The sequence below is a fragment of the Aquarana catesbeiana genome, linkage group LG06 (genome assembly GCF_042186555.1).
Source record: "Aquarana catesbeiana isolate 2022-GZ linkage group LG06, ASM4218655v1, whole genome shotgun sequence".
Lineage (NCBI taxonomy): Eukaryota > Metazoa > Chordata > Amphibia > Anura > Ranidae > Aquarana > Aquarana catesbeiana.
Window position 1 is genome coordinate 73,154,391 of NC_133329.1, and position 24,609 is coordinate 73,178,999.

The following is a 24,609-nucleotide window of genomic DNA, read 5'->3' on the forward strand; positions in this document are numbered from 1 at the left end:
AGATATCAGATAGCTCCATCCACATAAACAGCATGGGCAGATGAATCCCTCTTCCAGGCTATTGTACTCTGACAGTCACTAGCACCAGCTGTTAGAATACCCAAACAGAGCAGCTAATTGGCTGACAAATTTTGGCCTGGCTTCTTAAACAAAAGTTGATTAAGTAATTGACAGGGCCACCCACTGTTGGAATTTTTGACCAATTCCCCTGAATGGACCAAAATTCTAACAGTGTATGACCAGCTTTAGGATCAGCACTCAGAAGATGGAGGTCAAGATATACACATGGACCATTGGGCATAGATCATTGGCCACATAAAGCCATTCAGCCTGAGCACTAAAATATCTGCATTAATCCAGGTACGGCTGTAACTATGTGGTACAAAGCCACAAAAGAAAACCCCACCCGCCTCTCTCATCACTAATTTAAAGGCAATTCCTCTAATGTGTATGTAGTAATAACTCACGGTGGAGCTGCTGATTTATTATCGGCCTGTTCTCTAATCTCTTCACCCCTCTTAACTTGTTCAATCCCCACACAACTGTAGTGCAGTGTTGTAATAACACTAATACCAATTATAGTTCACAATATATACATATATCTGACACTTATATATCTATACCTCTACCTGGGTGATTGTGACTCCACCTGCAGGAGAAAAACAACACTGCACACAAACTTCTGTAATAACCAAAATAATTTCTTTGTTTACTTAAATGAAGTGTACATATAAAAGTTATTACAGTGACTACACTATCACACCAACGTAGTGTGACAGGGCAGTAAATATTTACAACAGTCTTTGTACACAACACAGATATACATAGATTTATCCACACACACAGAACCTTCCTGAAAAATCCCCTGATTGGTGCGTCTCCAGGTGGGACCAGTGTTCAAACGGAAATCATATTAGCTCTGGACACCTTTCCACCTCCAGCACACTGTAGCAAGCGCAAAGGCACGGGAATGCGAATATATCACAATATAGATATCAGGGAGCTCCCCCTGCTTTAAACAGTAAAGTCACTATCCCCTTATGAATAGATTCAGGGCCCTGCAGTAGGAGAGATAGTCCTGACGTCTTCAATCTTCGCTAGCTATAAATCAGTATTTGTAATCCACAGAGAGTTCTTCTGGAGTGTTGCACAGTGCAAGGTGATACACAAAGGTAATTATAATCAAGCAAATTGATTGAGTGTTCTTATTTGAAGAAGACAGACATCTAGTATCAGTCCCTGGATATTGAAGTCTGTATAAATGTAATGCTTCCCAACTAAATTGTTCCGTGGGAACAATTTAGTCCCAGCAACACTCCGTAACAGCTATAAATGTGTGTAGTGTTGAATGAACTTTTGGGCGTTAACCCTCTCACCACACCAGGCCCGGACAGATGGATGTCTCCGTTTCAGCAGTTCTCAGTCCATATGGAGCCACAACCACACTGTCACGCCGCTCCGTTTACTAACGACCAGGAGTCCTCGGTTATCTCCTACACGGGTCTCCGGAACGATCACTTCTGCTGATTCAGCACACTGTGATCAATAGCAGGATCCTTGCTGCTGCTCCGCTCCTTCACAAGGTAGGCTGCAACCCTGTGGGACACACACACCCACAGAGTTCTGCTGGCAGGCCACGCGTCCCAGGAACAAGAGACCTAAGATGGCCACTCCCAGCCTTATCTGGCACCTTAGCAATGTCAAATAAGCTGTTCTATCTATGACTATGCTTTGGAAAATATGTGCAGACATCCCAAGTCTCCTGTGAGGTGCGGGAGCCTCCCACATTTTGGGGGCGGCTCCCAGACACCGCAAGTGCTGCCCTATATCCCGGCTGTGGGGCTGATCCTGGATTGTCCCCTGGTTCACAGCTGGGGATGATCGGAGCAGCAGGAGGGACAGCTCTGAACACCGATCTCCCTGTATAGCTGACATCTGCTTTTCCTTCTCTCCCTCCAGCGGCTGTTGGCTAAAAAGCTATACAGGGAGATCGGTGATCACAGCTGTCCCTCCTGCTGCACTGATCACCCCCGACTGTTTCCTGTATCCTCCTCCTCCAGACCCCCTCCGTGTCCTTCTCCCCCGTTCTTCTACGGCTCCCCTCCGTGTCCTTCAACCCACCCTTCCTTTCTGGCTCCCTGTCCTCCTCCTCTGCCCCCCCTCATCCCCCACAGCCGGCTTCCCTCCCGCCAGCCTTGGGGATCTGTCAGGATGGCGAGCGGAGGAAGGGACCAGTCATTTACCGGCCCCTGCCTTTTCTGAACTGGACACAGTGAGCGAGATCGCTCCTGTGTCCTGTGAAACCTGAGCAGAATAACCTGTGTGTTTACTCTTCTCAGTTTATGAATGGAGAGGAGCCGCTGTCTCCTCTCCATTCATCTTCAATGCTGAGAAATGGACTGGGGAATCAATGTCCTCAGCCTCTTTCTCTGTCTCAAAGGGGAGATGTCAGGGGTCTGTTTAGACCCGAGATATCTCACCAAAGCCCCCCCCCCCCCAACATGGTTGATTGAAAAAAAAATGTAACCTGCATCGAAAGTGATTGTGGTACTGTTTGTGTCCCAGTCATTGATACTGCAGGAATAGTAGCATGCAAAAGCATTTCCCGTGTTTAGGGTTTATTTGTAGCTTTCAAACACCTGAGGCTTTCACACACTGATAAGCGCATTGTGCAGAATGTATTGGTTCAGTAAAACTGCGCCCTTGGTGTAATCATGGAAAGTAAAAGTAGTAAAACAGGAATGCGTCAGATTAAGACCGTGAAAAAGGCTGCTCTGGTCATCATTGAAAAATACTACACCCGGCTGGGCAATGACTTCCACACCAACAAGCATGTGTGCGAAGAGAACGCCATCATCCCCAGCAAAAAGCTGCGCAACAAGATTGCTGGGTGTGTCACACATCTCATGAAGCGCATCCAGAGAGGCCCTGTCAGAAGCATCTCCATCAAACTGCAGGAGAAGGGATAACTATATTCCTGAGGTATCTGCCCTGGATCGAGAGATCATTGAGGTTGATCCTGACACCAAGGAAATGCTGAAGTTGCTGGACTTTGGCGGCCTGTCCAACCTGTAGGTGACCCAGCCCACTGTGGGGATGAACTTCAAAACGCCATGGGGGGTGGGGGTGTTTAATTGTTTGTATCATCATTTCCATTAAACTTGGGAAAACCAAAAAAAATGGCAAAAATATTTTTAAAAAATGAAATTGTAAACAAAAATTATAAAAAATTACATCATAAAATGTGGAATGAAAAGGCAGCAGGAAGATGTTGTGATTTATCTGTATGTGGTTTTCTGATCAGCATAGCCTCGCCCTGTCAGAGCATATATCATCCTAGGGGGGCTGTAAAATCACACATCAGCAGGACTGCTCAACCTAAACACATATGTTTGATGCTCCTAGCAGGCAGCCATATTTCTGCTCCACTTCACCTGGATGCAATCTCCACTGAGGCACTTTAGGCTCCAGGCCTCTCCTTAGCCCAACACATCCTCCTCAGGCAGAAGGCCTGGAGGGTAAGAAACAAAGTGGCACACAACCCCTCAGGGGGGTAAGAAACAAAGTGGCACACAACCCCTCAGGCAGAACCTGGGAGGAAAGAGAGCTTTCAAAAGGTTCCCCCAAATATTTCTACCTCTCAGTGATTTTCCAGGGAGATAAAATATTCATGTGTCTGGTTATTGGACATCCTCAGACTACTGCCAGAGACACTCACCAGCAGTAGATAGGAGCAAACAATTACCAAACCTTAGAAGTATATCAGCAGAAAGCAGAACATATAACCCAGATCAGACTGATTACAGCCCAGTGGAACTTAAAGTGGTTTTATAGCCTGAAGGTTTTTTACCTTCATGCAATTTTATGCATGAAGGTAAAAACCTTCAGTGTGCAGTTCCCCCCTTATACTCACTTAAAATCCGATCTTGATCCACGTTGTGCTTGAGAGCAGAAGCTCTTCCAGGTCTCTAGCTCCTCATTGGCTGAGACACACCAGCGAATGGCTCTCGCTGCTGTCAATCACAGTCAGTAAGGAGGGAGCAGGGTTGAGCCACGTTCTGTGTCTCGCATAGATAGAGAGGTGGCTTGGGAGCGAGCATGCATGAGTTCCCTCAGAGCAAGCAGCTTGTTCTGGGGGCACTCAGCAGGGGGGGGGGGCCTGGAGTGCCAGCAGGAGAACTGAGAAGAAAGGGGACCAGGGCTGCTCTGTGCAAAACCATTGTTTGTTATTTAAAAAAAAAATAAAGGAACCTTTTCAATCACTTTAGCCGTTTGCCGACCAGCCGCCGTCATTATACTGCGGCAGGTCATCATGTTCCCATGAGCCGTTGTAGCTGTACATCGGCCCTTTAAGCGGGGATAGCTGATGCGCGCCTTGGGGATATTTAGTATAGCAAAAAGTACAAAATATTGTTATTTTTTTCAAAATTGTCGCTTTTTTTGTTTACAGCGCAAAAAATAAAAATGCAGAGGTGATCAAATACCACCAAAAGAAAGCTCTATTTGTGGGTAAAAAAGGCAACATCAATTTTGCTTCAGTACAGCGTTGCACAACCGCACAATTGTCAGGTAAATCGGCGCAGTGCCGTAACGCAAAAAATGGCCCGGTAATTAAGCAGGCAAATCTTCCGGGGCTGAAGTGGTTAAAAAGTGACCCCTGCTTAGGACAAGGTAGCTACATACAGTATATACAATAATACCCGACAAAACTAGTTTATAAATGTATACACTTTCAAAAAATATTAACCCCTTCAGCCCTGGAAGGATTTACCCCCTTAATGACCAGGCCATTTTTTTGTGATATGGCACTGTGTCATTTTTACTGACAATTGCGCGGTCGTGCGATGTTGTACACAAACAAAACTGATGTCCTTTTTTTCCCCACAAATAGAGCTTTCTTTTGTGGTATTTGATCACCCCATGCGGTTTTTATTTTTTGCGCAATAAGCAAAAAAAGCGACAATTTTTAAAAAACAAACAAAATGTTTTACTTTTTGTTGTAATACATATCCCCCCCAAAAAAAATTATAAAAAAAACAAATGTATTCATCAGTTTAGGCCAATATGTATTCCAATAACCGTATATTGATTGGTTTGTGCAAAAGTTATCGTGTCTACAAAATAGGGGATAGATTTAGGGACTTTTTTTTTTTTTTATTGTTTTTACAGGTATAGGCGGCAATCTGCGTTTTTTTAGCGGGATTGCGACATTGAGCCAGTGACACCAATACAGTGATCAGTTCTAAAAAAATGCACTGATTACTGTATAAATGACATGGGCAGGGAAGGGGTTAACACTAGGGGGCGAGCAAAGGGGGTAACTGTGTTCCCTCAGTGTGTGTTCTAACTGTGTGGGGGATGGGCTCACTGGGACAACACAGAGATTGCTGTTCCTGATTACTAGGAACAGCCAATCTCAATTTTTTCCCCTGTCAGAATGGGGATCCGCCTTGTTTACATAGGCAGATCCCCGTTCTGCCTCTCTGTGGAGTGACATTGAGTCCGAAGGACCCGCACGCACGCTCTCCCGGTGCGCGCCCACAGTATCTCATGCATGAAACGTTTCGTGCAACTAGGCCACCCTGCCGCAGTATATGTGCAGTGGTCCGGAAGGGGTTGAAATATATTTGATCAAAATCCACAATGGTTTTATTTTCAACCAAATCTGACTGAATAACTGAGTGAGTTGCACAAACATTTTTGGACATCATATTATCATTCCTTCCTGATATCCAAATTTGGGAGACATTTATTTCATCCAACTACATCTAAACCTATTCTGACAGATTACTATCATGTATATGGACATCTTGATTTTAGCATGTGTTACTGATTCTTTATTACCAAATGTGCTTTACTAAAAGTTTAGTTTCTTAAAATATTGGTGTTTCTATCACATAACTGTAAATGAACACTTTCTCTGTGTCTGTGAAATATATTTAGAATGTTCTGTTTGGTCTTACAGGCTTTCCAAAGGTGAGGGATATCACTCGCTCCCCAGGCGGTATTTTCAGCTTAGATGTTCATCATTTTTACCCAGAAGCTATTAATGTATCCTGGGAGGTGATCCAACCACCATCAAGCACAGAGCCCCGTCCCATAGCCTCTACCATTCTAATGCATCGGAACCAAGATGGAACCTTCAATGCCACCAGCACTTCTGAAAGCCTCAGAGGGGAGATCCGGGAGGATGAGCCTTATATTGTGCGAGCTTCAGTGATACACAAAAAACTGAAACACCCGTCACATAGAGAATGGAAAAGTGGTGATAAAGATAATAGAGGTAACAACATTCACTAAGGCATGGAATTTGTAATTTTTTTAATTTACAGGAAAAACAATGTTGTTTTTTAATTTATGCATAAAAAACAAGTGGTCTAGCATGTAAAGCTTCATTAAGTCTCTTTTATGAAGTTGTATGAAGTGTGCTGTATGTCCAGCAACAGAATGTAATGATAGCAGTTACAGATACAATTACTCAGACCTTAATTCAAATAATTTCAGGTAACCCAACAACTGCCAGACAAACCTCAGATTATTATTATACAGGATTTATATAGTGCCAACAGTTTTCACAGCACTTAAAAAAATGAAGGGAGATGGTACAGTTACAGTACAGTTTAATACAAGAGGGCTCTGCTCATTAGAGCTTACAATTTAAAAGATGAGAAAAATGATCATAACAGTCGGCACTTCACTTCACGCAGTTTCTAGGTGAAGCTACTTTAACATAGAAAATAGAAGAATGATAAATACATCAAGTCTGCCCATTTTTTAAATCATTTTTGTTATCCCAAGACACGCACTTCCTGTATGGTTGACTGACTCACTACCTCTTCTGGGGATTCTTGTTGTCCCCAATCCATCTGCTGATAGTACAGAGCCCCAGGAGGCATTCTGCACATGCTCAGTTTGGTGTGTATTGCTAGAGAGTTTTTTTTTGTTTTTTTTGGAGAGTGCAAGTTATCAGCACAGGGCCTATCAGCACTGTCCAGACAGAGGGTCAGGGGTCATGCAGCCTCATAGAACAATCATAGGAGAATGAAAACTCATCCTACAAGCTTTAACCAAACACTGATAGAAGTCATAAGAATGCTATATACTACTGATTAGGGATGAGCTCGATGTTCGAATTGAACATAATTTCACTCGAACATCAGGTGTTCGCCGAATTTAGAACATTATGGGGCGTTCGCAGCAAATTTGAGTGCCACGGAACGCCCCATAATGCACTGTGAGATTGCAGTGCATTGGTATCTTAGGATTGGCCAAAGCATGCACCTGACCTGCATGCTTTGGCCAATCATAGCATGCTCTGCTGAGAGAGCCATAATTAGCCCCAATGGGGCTAAGTCCACGCCCCACACTATAAAAGGCTGCTGCTTACATGGCGGCCGTATATAGTGTAATGAATGAAGATAGATTAGGCAGCTTAGTAAGTGGCGTTCAGGCAGTGTAAGAGATAGAGATAGAGATTTAAGGTTAAGGGGAACCCTGTGCCAAAATGTTAAAAAAAATGGTGTGGGGGTCCCCCCAAAATCCATACCAGGCCCTTTAGGTCTGGTATGGATTTTAAGGGGAACCCCGTGCCAAGATTAGAAAAAAATCACGTGGGGCCCCCCAAAATCCATACCAGACCCTTATCCGAGCACGCAACCTGGCAGGCCACAGAAACCCTATCAGGTCACATGCCCTCAACATGGGAAGGGGGTGCTTTGGGGTCCTCCCCAAAGCACCTTGTCCCCATGTTGATGGGGAGAAGGGCCTCATCCCTACAACCCTTGCCCGGTGGTTGTGGGGGTCTGTGGGCAGGGGGCTTATCGGAATCTGCAAGCCTCCTTTAACAAGGGGGCCCCCAGATTACGACCCCTTCCTCTATGTGAATGTACCCCTACTCATTCACCAAAAAAGTGTCAAAAAAAGTAAAAATGACAGGAGACACTTTTGGACAAGTCCTTTATAAAAAAAAAAAAAAGTGTCCCGCGATGTCCATCCAACTTTAATCATGGCGCCGACGGTCCTGAAAAAAAAAAAACAAATAACGGAAAAACTTCGCCTCTATGGGAGGCGTCTCCGCGACTGCCGTCTTTTTGCTTTGACAGCTGTTATGTAGTCAAGGGCAGGGCCCTTGATTGTCCAAAGCTGTCCAAAACTATGTCCTGTCATTTTTATTTTTTTGACACTTTTTTGGTGAATGATAGGGGTGCAATGTACCCCATACCCATTCACATGGTAGGGCCGGGATCTGGGGGCATCCTTGTTAAAGGGGGCTTCCAGATTCCAATAAGCCCCCCGCCCGCAGACCCCCACAACCACCGGGCAAGGGTTCTGGGGATGAGGCCCTTGTCCCCATCAACATGGGGAAAAGGTGCTTGGGGGGACCCAAAAGCACCCTCCCCATGTTGAGCACATGTGACCTGGTATTGTTAAGGGGGGCACTCTCTCGCCCCCCCTTTTTCCTGCAGCCTGCCAAGTTGCGTGCTCAGATAAGGGCCTGGTATGGATTTTTGGGGGGACCTCCACACCTTTTTTTTTTAGCACAGGGTTCCTCTTAATATCCATACCAGACCTGAAGGACCTGGTATTGATTTTAGGGGGACCACCACGCCAATTTTTTTAAAATGATTTTTCAATGATTTTTTATGTATGTATTTTATGTACATTACAGCCGCAAGCAATTTTACATTAAATTTTTTCCTTTAGAAATTTTATTTAGCTGCGGGACTGTTATGAACATGGGAAAGATGCGCTAATTTACAGGCAGACTAAGAGGACCCCCATTTTTATTGTTTCACTTTAAGCATTATTAAAATCACTGCTCCTGAAAAAACAGCCATTTTTAAACCTTTTTTTTGCATTGATACATGTCCCCTGGACAGTGTAAAATACAAAATGTACAGAACAAAAAAGTAAAAATACAACAGTGCAAGTTATAGATCTTACCACACAGAACAGTGTAGGTTGGTGTAGAGTATAAAATGTATATCACGGTGTGAAGAGCAGTGTGGTGTGGAACACAGAATATACCAAAGTGTAGCTTAGCGAAGCTGGCCCCCTTACAATCAGCACAAATAAAAACTCAAGTGTGTTTCTTTAGTGCTACGTTTGTGCCGTTTTGTGCCGTAAAAATTTACATTTGTGCTGCTTTTTTTTAAGATATTAGCAATTGTTTTTTCCAGACTATGACATCACCTAGCCCCCCTACAACAGCCAAAGGAAACGAAACTGGGCTGGTTGGTTAGTGCCGTGTTTGTGCTGTTCCGTTCTATCTGTTATCGTTTTTGCTTTATTAATGAAGTTACTCAGCCTCTATACAACACCCAAAAGACACAAAACCTTACTTGTTGGTTAGTGCTACGTTTGTGCTGTTTAAATTTCTGTTCTATCTTTTTATCGTTTTTGCGTTATTCATGATTTATTAAAGGTCACCAAAGGTCACTCAGCCCCCCTACAACAGCCAAAAAACACGAAACTGGACTTATTGGTTAGTGCTACGTTTGTGCTGCTAAAATTTGTATTTGTGCTGTTATGGTTTTTGAGTTATAATAGTTTTTTTTTTATCAATTACCACCCACTTTGCCCCCCTACAATCAGCACAAATAAAAACTAAAGTGTGCTTCTTTAGTGCTACGTATATTAGCAATTGTTTTTTCCAGACTATGACATCGCCCAGCCCTCCTACAACAGCCAAAGGACGCGAAACTGAGCTGGTTGGTTAGTGCCATGTTTGTGCTGGTTTGTGCCGTTTAGATCTCTGTACTATCTTTTATCATTTTCATGTCTTGTCCTTTGGCTGTTGTAGGGGGGCTTAGTGACCTTTGGTGACATTTAATAAATCATTAATAATGCAAAAACGATAAAAGATAGAACAGAAATTTAAACGACACAAACCAGCACAAACGCGGCACTAACCAACCAGCCTGGTTTTGTGTCATTTGGCTGTTGTAGGGGGACTAGGTGATGTCATAGTCTGGAAAAAACAATTGCTAATATCTTAAAAATAAAAGCAGCAAGAATGTATATTTTTACGGCACAAAGCAGCACAAACGTAGCACTAAAGAATCACATTTAGAGTTTTTATTTATGCTGATTGTAGGGGGCCAGCTATGCTGAGCTGATATTAGCAATAGTTTTTTCCAGACTATGACATCACCCAGCCCCCCTACAATAGCCAAAAGACACAAAACTGGTCTTATTGGTTAGTGCTACGTTTGTGCTGCTAAAATTTTTATTTGTTCTGTTATGGTTTTTAAGTTATAACAGTTTTTTTTTATTATCAAACCCCACCCACTTTGCTCCCTACAATCAGCACAAATAAAAACTCAAGTGTGTTTCTTTAGTGCTACATTTGTGCTATTTTGTGCTGTTTTGTGCCGTAAAAATTTACATTTGGGTTGCTTTTATTTTTACGATATTAGCAGTTGTTTTATCCAGACTATGACATTACCCAGCCCCCCTACAACAGCCAAAGGACACGAAACTAGGGGTGCAACGGATCAAAAAACTCACGGTTCGGATCGTTCCTCGGATCAGGAGTCACGGTTCGGATCATTTTCGGATCAACAAAAAAAAAATCTCCCCCACTGAAATATCCACAATCTCCCCCATTGTAATAATATATTAGCAGGGTATTGCAGGGTATTGGCGGGTATATTGGCAGGGTATTGGCAGAGTATTGGCAGGGTATTGGCAGGGTATGGCAGAGTATTGCAGAGTATTGTCAGGGCATTGCAGAGTAATGTCAGGGCATTGCAGAGTATTGTGAGGGCATTGCACAGTATTGTGAGGGCATTGCAGAGTATTGTGAGGGCATTGCAGAGTATTGTCAGGGCATTGCAGAGTATTGTCAGGGCATTGCAGAGTATTGTCAGGGCATTGCATAGTATTGTCAGGGCATTGCAGAGTTTTGGCAGGGCATTGCAGAGTATTGTCAGGGCATTGCAGAGTATTGTCAGAGCATTGCAGAGTATTGTCAGGGCATTGCAGGGTATTGGCAGGGCATTGCAGAGTATTGGCAGGGCATTGCAGAGTATTGTGAGGGCATTGCAGAGTATTGCAGAGTATTGTCAGGGCATTGCAGAGTTTTGGCAGAGCATTGCAGAGTTTTGGCAGGGCATTGCAGAGTTTTGGCAGGGCATTGCAGAGTATTGGCAGGGCATTGCAGAGTATTGGCAGGGCATTGCAGAGTATTGTCAGGGCATTGCAGGGTATTGGCAGGGCATTGCAGAGTATTGGCAGGGCATTGCAGAGTATTGTGAGGGCATTGCAGAGTATTGCAGAGTATTGTCAGGGCATTGCAGAGTATTGGCAGGGCATTGCAGAGTTTTGGCAGGGCATTGCAGAGTATTGGCAGGGCATTGCAGAGTATTGTCAGGGCATTGCAGAGTATTGTCAGGGCATTGCAGAGTTTTGGCAGGGCATTGCAGAGTATTGGCAGGGCACTGCAGAGTATTGGCAGGGCATTGCAGAGTTTTGGCAGGGGGAAGAGAGAAACCGGCGTCATGACATGACGCCGGTTTGTTACAAGTGATCGCTCTGGCCGCCGGGTGTACCAACTTGGCCGCCGGTCCGGAGCTAGGCCGAAGCCGCAGCCTTTCCTATGGCCGAGGCCACAGAGCGCTCCGCGGATCAAGGGTGTCCCGATCCGCGGAGGTTGATCCGTACGGATCACGGATCATGGACGATCCGTTGCACCCTTACACGAAACTAAAACGATAAAAGATAGAATGGAGATTTAAATGGCACAAACCAGCACAAAAGCGGCACTAACCAACCAGCTCAGTTTCGTGTCCTTTGGCTGTTGTAGGGGGGCTGGATAATGTTATAGTCTGGAAAAAAACAATTGCTAATATTGTAAAAATAAAAGCAGCACAAATTTAAATTTTTACGGCACAAAACAGCAGAAACGTAGCACTAAAGAAACACACTTGAGTTTTTATTTGTGCTGATTGTAGGGGGCAAAGTGGGTGGGGATTGATAAAAAAAAAACTGTTATAACTTAAAAACCATAACAGCAAAATGAAAATTTTAGCAGCACAAACGTAGCACTAACCAACGAGACCAATTTAGTGTCTTTTGGATGTTGTAGGGGGGCTGAATGACCTTTGGTGACCTTTAATAATAATAATGCAAAAACAATAAAAGATAGAACAGAAATGTAAACAGCACAAATGTAGCACTAACCAATGAGACCAGTTTCATATCTTTTGGCTCTTGTAGGGGGGCTAGGTGATGTCATAGTCTGGAAAAAACAATTGCTAATATCCTAAAAAAAAAAAGCAGCAAAAATGTAAATGTTTATGGCACAAAACAGCACAAACGTAGCACTAAAGAAACAGAGTGGGTGTGGATTAATAAAAAATATAAAAAATATATAACATAAAAACTATAACAGCACAAATAAAAAATTTAGCAGCACAAACCAGCACAAACGTAGCACTAACCAACAAGTCCAGTTTTGTGTCTTTTGGCTGTTGTAGGGTGCTGAGTGACTTTTGGTGACCTTTAATAAATCATGAATAATGCAAAAACAATAAAAGATAGAATGGAAATGTAAACAGCACAAACACGGCACTAACCAACCAGCCTGGTTTTGTGTCATGTGGCTTTTGTAGGTGGGCTAGGTGATGTCATAGTCTGAAAAAAACAATTGCTAATATCTTAAAAATAAAAGCAGCACAAATGTAATTTTTTTACGGCACAAAACAGCACAAACATAGCACTAAAGAAACACACTTGAGTTTTTATTTGTGCTGATTGTAGGGGGGCCAGCTTCGCCGAGCTCCAAAGTGGGGAGTTCTGTGGTATATAGAATGTACACCACTATGCGGAGACCAGAGTGGTGTGAAGCAAAAGCTGTACAGCAGATTGGAGCGGTGTAGAAATTTGATTGTAGTACACCATGTGTAGCATGAACTGGTATAGAGTACAGAATATTAAGCAGAGAGGAGCAGTGTGGAAAATAGGTTCCTGGGAAATGTTTTATTGCATTCACAAAGCAGACACATTTGGTGAGTCAGTCACTTTGATCCAGTTGTTAATTTAAACTATAATTTTGGACACTTACATATGAGACCAGCTCATGCCTTCTACCTAACAATTATCCTCTACACCCAGGGCAGGACTTAGGGTGGGGGGGGCCTCTGGGCTTGAGTCACTTTCGGGCCCTACCTTCTATACATATGCACAGCTCTATAAAACAGAAATAGAAAAGGACAAGGTGCGCCAGACTCAGTGCAGTATTAAAGAACTTCTGTTTAATTGGACAAGACAAAACAGCCAAATGGCTACTCACAAAAGTAGATAAAATATAAGCGTATAAGTGGGGGATACTGTACTGGTATTTGTCCTAGGTCCACAATAAAAGCAATAAAAATGGATAAAATGATAATTACCGTATTTATCGGCGTATAACACGCACCCCAAGTTTAGGAGGGAATTTTAAGGAAAAAAACTTACACTTAAATGCCCATCAATGCAGCCTTATCAGTGTCCATATACAGCCTTGTCAGTGTCATTTGCAGACTTGTCAGTGTAGCCTTGCTCCAGTGTCATTGCCGCCGAGATACAGAGCCGGATGTCCAGTGTATCTCGGCGGCTTTCGGCCGCCCTCGGCGGCTTTCGAAATGGGCAGGGCCGGCGGGGCCCCCTATTGGGCTTGAGCCCAGTCAAGCCCAATAGTAAGTCCGGCCCTGGAGACCAGATATAGTGAATGCAGGGTCCTAGGTTTAGTAACACTTTAATTTATGTGTGGTCATTTCAAATAACTTGTGGAAAAGGTCTTTTTTTTTTTTTTTTTAATTCTTGATTCAGTGATTGTAGTATGTACAGATTTGCTTCAGCTCTCTTCCCCCTTTAGTAAACTTGACAAAACATAATTTCATGTTTCTGCACAGTACTTGGAGGAACAAGAATAGGTAGTGCAAACTGTTTAGGGCCGTTGTTCTTAGGCAGAGGAACAGAGAGAGAAGAAAAGAAATGCAGATGTTATAACAATAATGGAAGATCAGCAGGACAAAGGTGGGAAGCAGAGATATGATTCTGGTTAGATCAGGAGGGAGAGGAGGATAGCTGGGAAATGTTTGTGAATTGATAGATGGCAGCTGTGATTTTATTGTTGCTAAATTTGGAAGGAGAGGAGAGAGCGGTGCGATGGGGCTACCAGAGGGAGGGATAGGTGGATGCAAACTTGTGGATAGGCACTGCCTGAGAGCTTGGAGATGACACAGTTTTTATCTTAGTGAGGTGTAGGTGTAGCCTGTCTCCCACAGTACACAGAACATGGTAATGCAATTATTTTAGTAAATATAAACTGCTAAATACATTTTCTCATCGGCAGTTAGAGCAGTCTTGTGATTTCTATCAGTGTCTGGTTAAAGCTTGTAGGAGGAGTTTTCATTCTCCTCTGACTGTCCTGTGAGACTGATTGACCCCTGACCCTCTGTCTGGACAGTTCTGATTGGCCCTGTGCTGATCACATGCACTCTTTCAAGATATAACAAAACTCTCTAACAATACACACCAAACTGAGCATGTGCAGGTTGCCCCCAAGGCTCTGTTCTATCAGGAGATGATTTGGGGACAGTGGAAGAAGGGGAGGATCAGAGAAGACAGGATTAAACAGCCTTTTTAACACAATGTAGAGAGGATTAACCCCCTAGGTAACCACAGTGAGTATAACAAACATGCTTTACTGCATATACCGACTGATTTTACTGCTGTGGGTTTAGTAACACTAACTTCACAATTTACATTTTAGTAAATGTGCCCTAGTACCACTTCATTTCACTATCCTTCACCAAACTGTATGGGGTTGATTTACTAAAGGAAAATAGACTGTGCACTTTGCAAAAGGCAGTTGCATTCTGCAAGTGCAGTTGCTCCAGAGCTTAGTAAATGAGGTAAAGCTTCATTTGGAAAGAATACCCAATCATGTGCAAGGAAAATTTAAAAAAAACAGTATTTTTGCTTGCACAGGATTGGATGATGGAAGCCAGCAGACTAAACTCACTTCACCTAACCGTCTAATCATACAGCAACATATACAACCTATTAGGGGTGCAACGGATCAAAAAACTCACAGATCGGATTGTTCCTCGGATCAGAGTCATGGATCGGATAATTTTTCAGATCAGCAAAAAAAAAAAAAAAAAGACAAATCTTGTTACACCCACCGGAGTTTTAGATTTCATAGTTATTTTCAACACAAAACGGAGCTTATATGCTTAAATACAGTATTTGTAAATCCGACGGACTGTTTAGATGTGAAACATTTTGTGTTGAAAATAACTGCGAAATCTAAAACTCCGGTGGCTGTACCAAGATGTCCGCTTGCCCCCTTCTCACTCTATCATTACTGTGCTGGAGTGTGGGGTGTAGCAAGATGGCGGTGACGAAATGTCACTTCCTGATGAGACAGCGGCCGCCGCCGGGTGTACCAAGATGGCCGCCGCTCCGGAGCTAGGCCGAAGCCGCGGCCTTTCCTATGGCCGAGGCAGTGGAGCGCTCCGCGGATCGCGTGGTGTGCCGATCCGTACAGGTTGACCCGTTCAAGTCACGAATCAATGACGATCCATTGCACCCCTACAACCTATAGTATGTATAAGCATATGTGATACAACTATAAGGAGAACAGTAAAAGAAATATTAAAAGCGCACCATCGTTCAGGAGAGAGGATCCCTGAGAAACGTGATCAAATGGCCGAAGTTACAATAATATTTCAACTCTTTACCAAGACAGATACTACCTGTATTGATGAAGTGTCTGAATTAGAGGGATTTCTTTTCACTTCTTGTCCAGAGGATTATTTAGGGACAGCGATTAATAGTGAAATCTCTCTGGTGTGGAAACAGGCAGCAGCAAATCCTTGTAGAATTTCTGTGAGGTTTTTATTGCTGTCTGTGATGTCATAGTGACATCCTTTCATCTCATTTCTTGCCTTGGAGTCACAGGGTTAAAATGTGAGGACAGAGCCCCTGAATGAAGTTGCAGCCAGTAATAAAACCTGACAAAGTATCTAATTATTTCCTGATGTATTAAAAACAAAAAAATGATTGGGCTAGAGTCGTGCTAGTTCTACATACATTTCTGCATACACTTTAACTGCACACAAAAAAATCTTTGATATCATCTTTTCCAGATTTTCTATCAAGGCCAGAAGTGGAGATGAAGACAATATCAGAACTGTTTGTCAACAAACAGACACAACTGCAATGTACAATCTCACACTTTTACCCCGATAAGCTGACTGTGAATTGGTTTAAGAAAGAAAAAGGAGAGGAAGAACTCGTTCATATAGTTAACAGTGAGAAATACAAAATTACCAACAACAAATCTCAGCATCCAGATAAAACATTCACATGTACAGAACTTCTAGAGGTCATCCCATCACCAGAGGATCAGGGGTCAGAGGTCATCTGTAAAGTGAGCCATCCCAGTCTGGAGGAACCGATAGAGAAGACAACTGGACCTTTACATGTGCTGGGTGAGTATAAATAATAAATGTATTCCACATCTAAACACTGTTAATTCTAAAAATGTATCATTGTTATATGTTTTCCACTCATCACAAGAAGCCCTTTAATACATTTTCCACAATAATAAAGTCATGTTTACTGGTAAAACACATAGGAAATGTGAAATAAAATGTGGCATCTAAGAAAGCTACTAATGGGTAATAATAAGAATATAAAATATGGAACTTATTAAAAGAGAACAAGTGTTTCACCTAATAACAGGAACAGATCTTTGTATCTTAGGCCCCTTTCACACTTGTGCAACTTGTCCTGTGAATTGGGACTGCAAAGTCGCATGACAAGTCATACCCCATGATTTCCAATGAGTGCCATTCATATCTGTGCGACTTCAAGTCGGTCTGACTTCAAAGTAGTCCCTGCACTACTTTGGTCTGACTTTGATGCGAGTTGAGGTCCATAGACCTCAAGTTTACACAAGCATTCCCAGAAATGGCAGCCGCAAAATTGCGGTAAAATCGCGGCAATACTAACGACTTTGAAGTCGCTGTAGTGTGAAAGGGGCCTTACCTGAATTCGGAGACAGAAAAAACGCCAAAGAGATATGTAGCTATTTATGATGTTTTTAAATGGCGAGGTAAAAGATATAGGGATTGTAATAACTAACATTTAACCAGTTGCCGCCCGCCCGCCCACCGTCAAATGACAGACGGCTGTGCAGCTCTCGTTCTGGGACGATGTCATATGACGTTGTCTCATTCAAATAGGGATTGTGCACAATCAGGTCACGGGCGATAACTGATGGTACTGCCCCATCACACATGGCGCATGTGAACGATCATGCCCATGCAGTGCGTGCATGTCGGTAGCGGCATGTTCCTGGGAACACAGCTCATCACCGACACTGGTAAACAGCCAATGGCCACCCAACAGTCACCAAAGTCACCCCATAAAGTGCACCTGTCACATAAGAGACTGCAATCAGTGACCGTCAGCAATGCACCCGTCACCCATCAGTGACTGTGGCCTGTCGTCCGTCACCCATCAGTGACCGTGGCCTGTCACCCGTCATCCAACAGTGACCGTCACCTATCGGTGACCATCACCCATCACCTGTCAGTGACTATTAACCGTTAGTTACCATCACTCGTCACCTGTCAGTAACTATCACCCGTCAGTGACCATCACCCGTCACTGACCGTGGCCTGTCACCCATCCGTGACTATCACCCATCACCCATCAATGACCATCGCCCGTCACACCGCAGTCACCTACCACCCATCGCACAGCCCATCAGTGACTGTCACCTGCCACCCATCACACAGCCATCAGCGTCATGTCCAAAAGAGTATATAACAGTGAGGAGGCATTCCAGATCCTCTCCATGAGTGATGAGAGCAGTGGGGAGTTCTCATCAGATTCCAATGCCAATTCGGATGAAGAATGGGTCCCACCTAAAAGGGCATGGCGCTCTGGAAACCAGGCAGCTTCCAGCAACCAGGATCCAATTCCCAGTACCAGCGCTGCCGCCAATGGAATTGCAAAATGACCCCATTTTGTGTGGCAATTCCATTGTCCTGGTGCTCCAGGGCCTTCAAAAATGTGATAGGTCGTCATGACATTAGATGTGTAAATTATATCCCTAGAACACCTGATGGTGCTCCCTGCATGTTGGGCCTCTGTATTTGGCCTGGCTGTGAAAAAGTCTCACACAATTAGTATCGCCATAGTCAGGAGGAGTAGCAGAATGTATGTTGGGGTGTAATTTGTTGTATGCATATGCTTTGTGAGAGAAATAACCTGTTAATATGAAAATTTTGTAAAATAAAAAACCCTTCATTTTGAAAAGAATTGTGGGAAAAAATTACAACTTCAAAAAACTCACCATGCCTCTTACTAAATACTTTGGAATGTCTACTTTCCAAAAAGGGGTCATTTGGGGGGTATTTGTACTTTCCTGGCTTGTTAGGGTCTCAAGAAATGAGATTCAGTACATCAAGTGTGATCAGGTGTGATCAATTTTTAGTGATTGGCACCACAGCTTGTAGACTCTATAACTTTCACAAATACCAAATATATACTAATTTGGGTTATTTTTACCAAAGATATGAAGCAGTATACATTTTGGCCAAAATGTATGAAGAAAAAATTACTAATGTGCAAAATTTTATGACAGAAACAAAGGAAAGGGCATTTTCACCAAATTTTCGGTCTTTTTTTATTTATAGCACAAAAAATAAAAAACCTTCTAGTGATTAAATACCACCAAAAGAAAGCTCTATTTGTGTGAAAAAAAGGATTTCATATTGGTAGAGTGTTGCATGACTGAGTTATTGTCAAAGTGTGAGAGCGCTAAAAGCTGAAAATTAGTCTGGGTCGGAAGGGGATATAAGTGCCCTGTATTGAAGTGGTTAAAGTAACATTTTAGTCTGCTGGGTTCAGGTACATGGGGTTGGTGAAAAATATGGTGACCATCAATTTTGAAAATATAACTATTTCATTTTCACACTCTAAAACTACTAATACAGCCCTATTGACAACCCACCATTCTCAAAATATCTTCACCAAAACCACACCAGGGTATTTCTTTTATTTTATTTTTTATTTTATTTTTTTTTAATAAATTCTATTTTTATTGAATATTCAAATTACATAAAAAAAACTGTGGAGGAAACCACTGCCAGAGAGAAAAAACAAAAAGCAATCAAAGCAAAAAATACACTTAATACCATACAGTATCTCACAAAAGTGAGTACACCCCTCACATTTTTGTAAATATTGTGTTATATCCTTTCATGTGACAACACTGAAAAAAACAACTCTTTGCTAGAATGTAAAGTAGTGAGTGTACAGCTTGTATAACAGTGTAAACTTGCTGTCCCCTCAAAATAACTCAACACACAGCCATTAATGTCTAAAACACTGGCAACAAAAGTGAGTACACCCTTAAGTGAAAATGTCCAAATTGGGCCCAAAGTGTCAATATTTTGTGAAGCCACCATTATTTCCAGCACTGCCTTAACCCTCTTGGGTACGGAGTTAGCCAGAGCTTTACAGGTTGCCACTGGAGTCCTCTTCCACTCCTCCACGATGACATCACGGAGCTGGTGGATGTTAGAGACCTTGTGCTCCTCCACCTTCCATTTGAGGATGCCCCACAGATGCTAAAAGCCTCTGTCCTGGCTAGGTCTGTCACAGATGCTCAAAAGGGTTCAGGTCTGGAGACATGCTCGGCCAGTCCTTCACCTTTACCCTTGTCTTGGAGGTGTGTTTGGGGTTGTTATCATGTTGGAATACTGCCCTGTGGCCCAGGCTCTGAAGGGAGGGGATCATGCTCTGCTTCAGTATGTCACAGTACATGTTGGCATTCATGGTTCCCTCAATGAACTGTAGCTTCCCAGTGCCGACAGCACTCATGCAGCCCCAGACCATCACACTCCCACCACCATGCCTGACTGTAGGCAAGACACACTTGTCTTCGTACTTCTCACCTGGTTGCCGCCACACACGCTTGACACCATCTGAACCAAATAAGTTTATCTTGGTCTCATCAGACCACAGGACAAGGTTCTAGTAATCCATGTCCTTAGTCTGCTTGTCTTCTGCAAACTGCTTTCCTGTGCATCATCTTTAGAAGAGGCTTCCTTCTGGGACGACAGCCATGCAGACCAATTTGATGCAGTGTGCAGCGTATGGTCTGAGCACTGACAGCCTGCCCCCCACCCCTTCAACCTCTGCAGCAATGCTGGCAGCAATCATACGTCTATTTCCCAAAGGCGACCTCTGGATATGACGCTGAGCACGTGCACTCAACTTCTTTGGTCGATCATGGCGAGGCCTGTTAAGAGTGGAACCTGTCCTGTTAAACCGCTGTATAATCTTGGCTACTGTGCTGCAGCTCAGTTTCAGGGTCTTAGCAATCTTCTTATAGCCTAGGCCATCTTTATGTAGAGCAACAATTCTTTATTTTCAGATCCTCAGAGAGTTCTTTGCCATGAGGTGCCATGTTGAACTTCCAGTGACCAGTATAAGAGAGTGAGAGCGATAACACCAAATTTAAAACACCTGCTTCCCATTCACACCTGAGACCTTGTAACGCTAACAAATCGCATGACATTTTCACTTAGGGGTGTACTCACTTTTATTGCCAGCAGTTTAAACATTAATGGCTGTGTGTTGAGTTATTTTGAGAGGACAGCAAATTTACACTGTTATACAAGCTGTACACTCACTACTTTACATTGTAGCAAAGTATCATTTCTTCAGTGTTGTCACATGAAAAGATATAATAAAATGTTTACATAAATGTGAGGGGTGTACTCACTTTTGTGAGATACTGTATATACAGCTCCACAATTACAGACTAAGCAGAGTGCTTTAACTACCATTAGGGAGGGGGTGGCGTGGTGACCCTGTGGTAAGATATGATTAGGAAGCATTAAATGTCAGTGGCGGAAGTATAGGGGTCGCTGAGGAAACCATGGCGACTGGGCCCTATGCTGCAGAGGGCCCTTGAGGGCCCCCTGTATACCTCGATAGGAGGAGCGGCAAGGGCAGCTGAGACTGAGCTCACCGATCCTCAGCCGAACTGTAATCGGCACTGTGCAGGGAGCTCATCACACTGATTATAAAAGTGAAAGCACAGTGTGTGCTGTGCTCTTTGTCTCCCCCTACAGTGCAGTACCCGGCAGGAAGAGGTAAGGTAAAGTACTGCCGATTTTTAAAAGGCTATCTGTATGTATGTGTATATGTGTGTGCATTTATATATGTGTGTTTACATGTATGTATGCACGTTTAATCCTGACCCCCTATATGTGTGCAATCAGAACTGATTTTTTTTTCCTTGCTTGTTCATAGTACCAGCAAAAAATGCTGTTCCTCTGAAAAGCGATCCATGCTCAGATCGCTTTTCAGAGGCATTTGAAAGCCGGTAAATAGGCAATATGTTGCCTCCTGACTGCCTGTTTTAACCCCTTAAATGCATCATCACTATGCTGCAACTGCATGCAATGCACACAGTTGTGGGGTGGTTGCAGTGTAGCCCCATTCACCTATACTTCAAGGGTGCCCTGACTGCAAAAAGATTGCGAAACACCGACATAGAGGACCCTATCTCTCCATTTTCCTCCTGCAGCCACTGAATACCTGTGGGAGGGAGAGGAGGAGAAGCGGGGGGGGGGAAATGGAGAAATCAGTTCCTTTATATGCAGCCACCCACTTGCTACCCGGCCCTGGTGTTCCGCCATCGGGCTCGGAGGTTGTGCATGGGTTAAATGCTCATTAATGCTTAGTACACATAATGTGGAGCTCCTGGGTGAATTGTGAGTGGCTGTGATCACACTCCAGCCTCATCATACCATACAGGGTTAATGTTCCTGGGTGATATATAATAATGCTGAGGTCTGGGTGGGGGGAGGAGAGCACTGCAGCTGGCTGGAGCAAGTACAAGTTTTCTCCCAGCACTGCAAGGGTGGACTTTTTTACTTTGGGCTGCATTACATCACCTGCTGTTTGTGGTAAACTCTTTCCATATGTTAGAAATATACTGGGACTTATCAGGTGCTACACAGATGTATTCCACATACACACTAGGTTTTATTAAAATGCATGGTTTTCATAAAGATACAGTGTGTGTGTGCAATACATCTATGTAAAGCCTGAAAAGTCCCAATATATTTCTAACCTATTTATAAACATCTTACTTTCACTTTAGTAAACCTGCACTGCAAGGGTCAGTAAAGGTTTACACTACAGCATTGCACAGTGTGGATAGCAGAACAGGTCTGTATTTACAGGAGGAGAAAATCAGTCTGTCACTTCTTATCTTCAGTTGGCTGGAGGAGAGAGGAAAGCTCTGATGTCTGCTGAAAGCATTGATCAGGGCTTCAGTGTAGTGCTGTCTGCCTGCTCCGCCCACCTGTACTGGAGCTCCCACTGTCCGATCCAGCCTGTCAGGGATCTGTGCCCAGGAGAGTGTCTCTGGCCTTTCTGGGGAAGCCTGCAGCGGGTATGGGCACATTCTCGGCTTTGCTTTTAAACAGAATTAGCTTCACAGAGGCTGAGACAAAGCATGATGCTCCAGTGTTTTGGTGCCCCCTCCCACACTCCGCCTAGGGCAGTGGCCCCGCCCGCCCCTGCCTTGTACCGGCCCTGCCCCTGCCTTGTACCGGCCCTGCCCCCAAAGACACTGTCAGCAGATTCCAGCCGATGATTCAAGGCCTGGACCCGCTGATTGACTCACAATTAACACACGGCTCTGTACAGAGGTAACAATCTCTGTTTCTTAAGCCCCATACACACTATCAGATTTTCTGCTGATTTTTTCCTTACCAAAACCATATAATATGAGGTCAAACCTTAAGAGTTTCAATTTGTATGCAATCAGGCAGGCCCTTACACTATATGGTTTTGGTAAATCTGAAGACAAAAATCAGCAGAAAATCTGATAGTGTGTATGGGGCTTTATCCCTGCAAAGCAGGAATAAGAAATGAAGAGATATTTAGAAAAAGCAGCACATATTACTCACATTACTCATTGTTAGGCAAACATTTAACCCTTTGATCGCACTGGATGTTAACCCCTTCCCAGCCAGTGTCATTAGTACAGTGGCAGTGTATTATTGCACTGATTACTGTATTAGTGTCACTGGTGATGTCAGTGGCAGTTAGTCAGTTCCTCCCCCAGCATCAGTTAGCGTCAGATTGTCCACCGCACTATTGCAGTCCCATTATAAGTCACTGATCATCACCATTAGTAGTGTAAAAATGACAAAGACATGCAGCAGAATACATTTTGACAATAATTTATAAAGAAATTAGATTTTTTTTTTTTATTGTATATGTTTTATAGCAGAAAGTATAAAATATATTTTTTTCCCCAAAATTTTTGGTCTTTTTTTTGTTCATATCACAAAAATGAAAAATACAGAGGTGATCAAATACCACCAAAAGGAAAGCTCTATTTGTGTGAAAAAAAATATATAAATTTTGTTTGTGTACAGTGTTGCATACCCACGCAATTGCCAGTTAAAGTTGCAAAGTGCTAAATAGCAAAAAATGGCCTGGTCATGAAGGGGGTGAAACCTTTTGGAGCTGGTTAATTTGATATCTCCAATGTAAATAAACACTTGTATAACTGAAAAAAATTAATTCCCATAAAAAAAAACATGAAGTAATTAAAGCGTGAACCTCTAAAACCCAGCTGCTTGTGGTATGCACAATGCCAAATGCAACTACTTTGTGTATCCAGGCAGATAATACCTTGTTTTTTTCAGGGCAAATTAAGCTTTTCTTTGGTGGTAAATGGTAACCAAAATGCAAGGGTGTGCATTTTGCTTTTTTTTTATCCTACCTAAAACACACTGACACTAACTGACTGATACTAATTTAAAAAACCCTTTCCAAAATATACTCACCTTAAGAGCCGGTTCACACAGGGGGCGACTTGTCAGGCGACCTAGCCGCCTGACAAGTCGCCTCCCGTTCTGTACAATGGAACCGTTCTAATCGGAGCGGCGCAAGTCGCTTCGACTTAGAAGAAAGGTTCCTGTACTACTTTGGGGGCGACTTGCATAGACTTCTATACAGAAGTCGTCTTGCAAGTCGCCCTGGCAGTCGTGTGCAGGTCGCCTCGGTGAGGCGACCTGCAAGTCGTGCCGCTTCTAGTGTGAACCGGCTCTTAGACCTAGATCAAGTCTTGAACTAGCTTTTTTTTACATTCTTTTGTTTCTTTTTCTCCTGGCAAGGTGAAGGCATTGAAGAAATGAACCAGGCAGTTTAACCACTTACCAACCCGGCCGATTCTGACATTTCTCTCCTACATGTAAAAATCATAATTTTTTTGCTAGAAAATTCCACAGAACCCCCAAACATTATATATGTTTTTTTAGCAGAGACCCTAGAGAATACAATGGCGGTCATTGCACATTTTTATCTCGCACAGTATTTGCGCAGCAATTTTTCAAACGTGTATTTTTTGGAAAAAAACTGTTTAATGCTTTAAAAAAAAAAAAAAAACCAGTAAAGTTAGCCCAATTTTTTTGCATAATGTGAAAGATGAAGTTATGCCGAGTAAATAGAAACCTAACATGTCATGCTTCAAAATTGCACATGCTCGTGGAATGGCACCAAACTTCA

At 43.1% G+C, this 24,609-nt stretch overlaps 1 protein-coding gene and 1 non-coding gene across 2 annotated transcripts in view; both read left to right on the forward strand.

The window, feature by feature from the left end:
* LOC141147988 (uncharacterized) overlaps positions 1–24,609 on the forward strand; it is a 97,461-nt gene that overhangs the window by 23,617 nt on the left and 49,235 nt on the right. The window contains exons 6-7 of the mRNA XM_073635144.1: positions 5,966–6,283; positions 16,140–16,484. Of these exons, the coding sequence (XP_073491245.1) occupies positions 5,966–6,283; positions 16,140–16,484 (663 nt within the window). The remainder of the gene's footprint in view (positions 1–5,965; positions 6,284–16,139; positions 16,485–24,609) is intronic.
* Positions 2,526–2,655, forward strand: LOC141101925 (small nucleolar RNA SNORA71). The gene has a single exon (XR_012235054.1). It is a non-coding gene; the product is annotated as a small nucleolar RNA SNORA71 (small nucleolar RNA).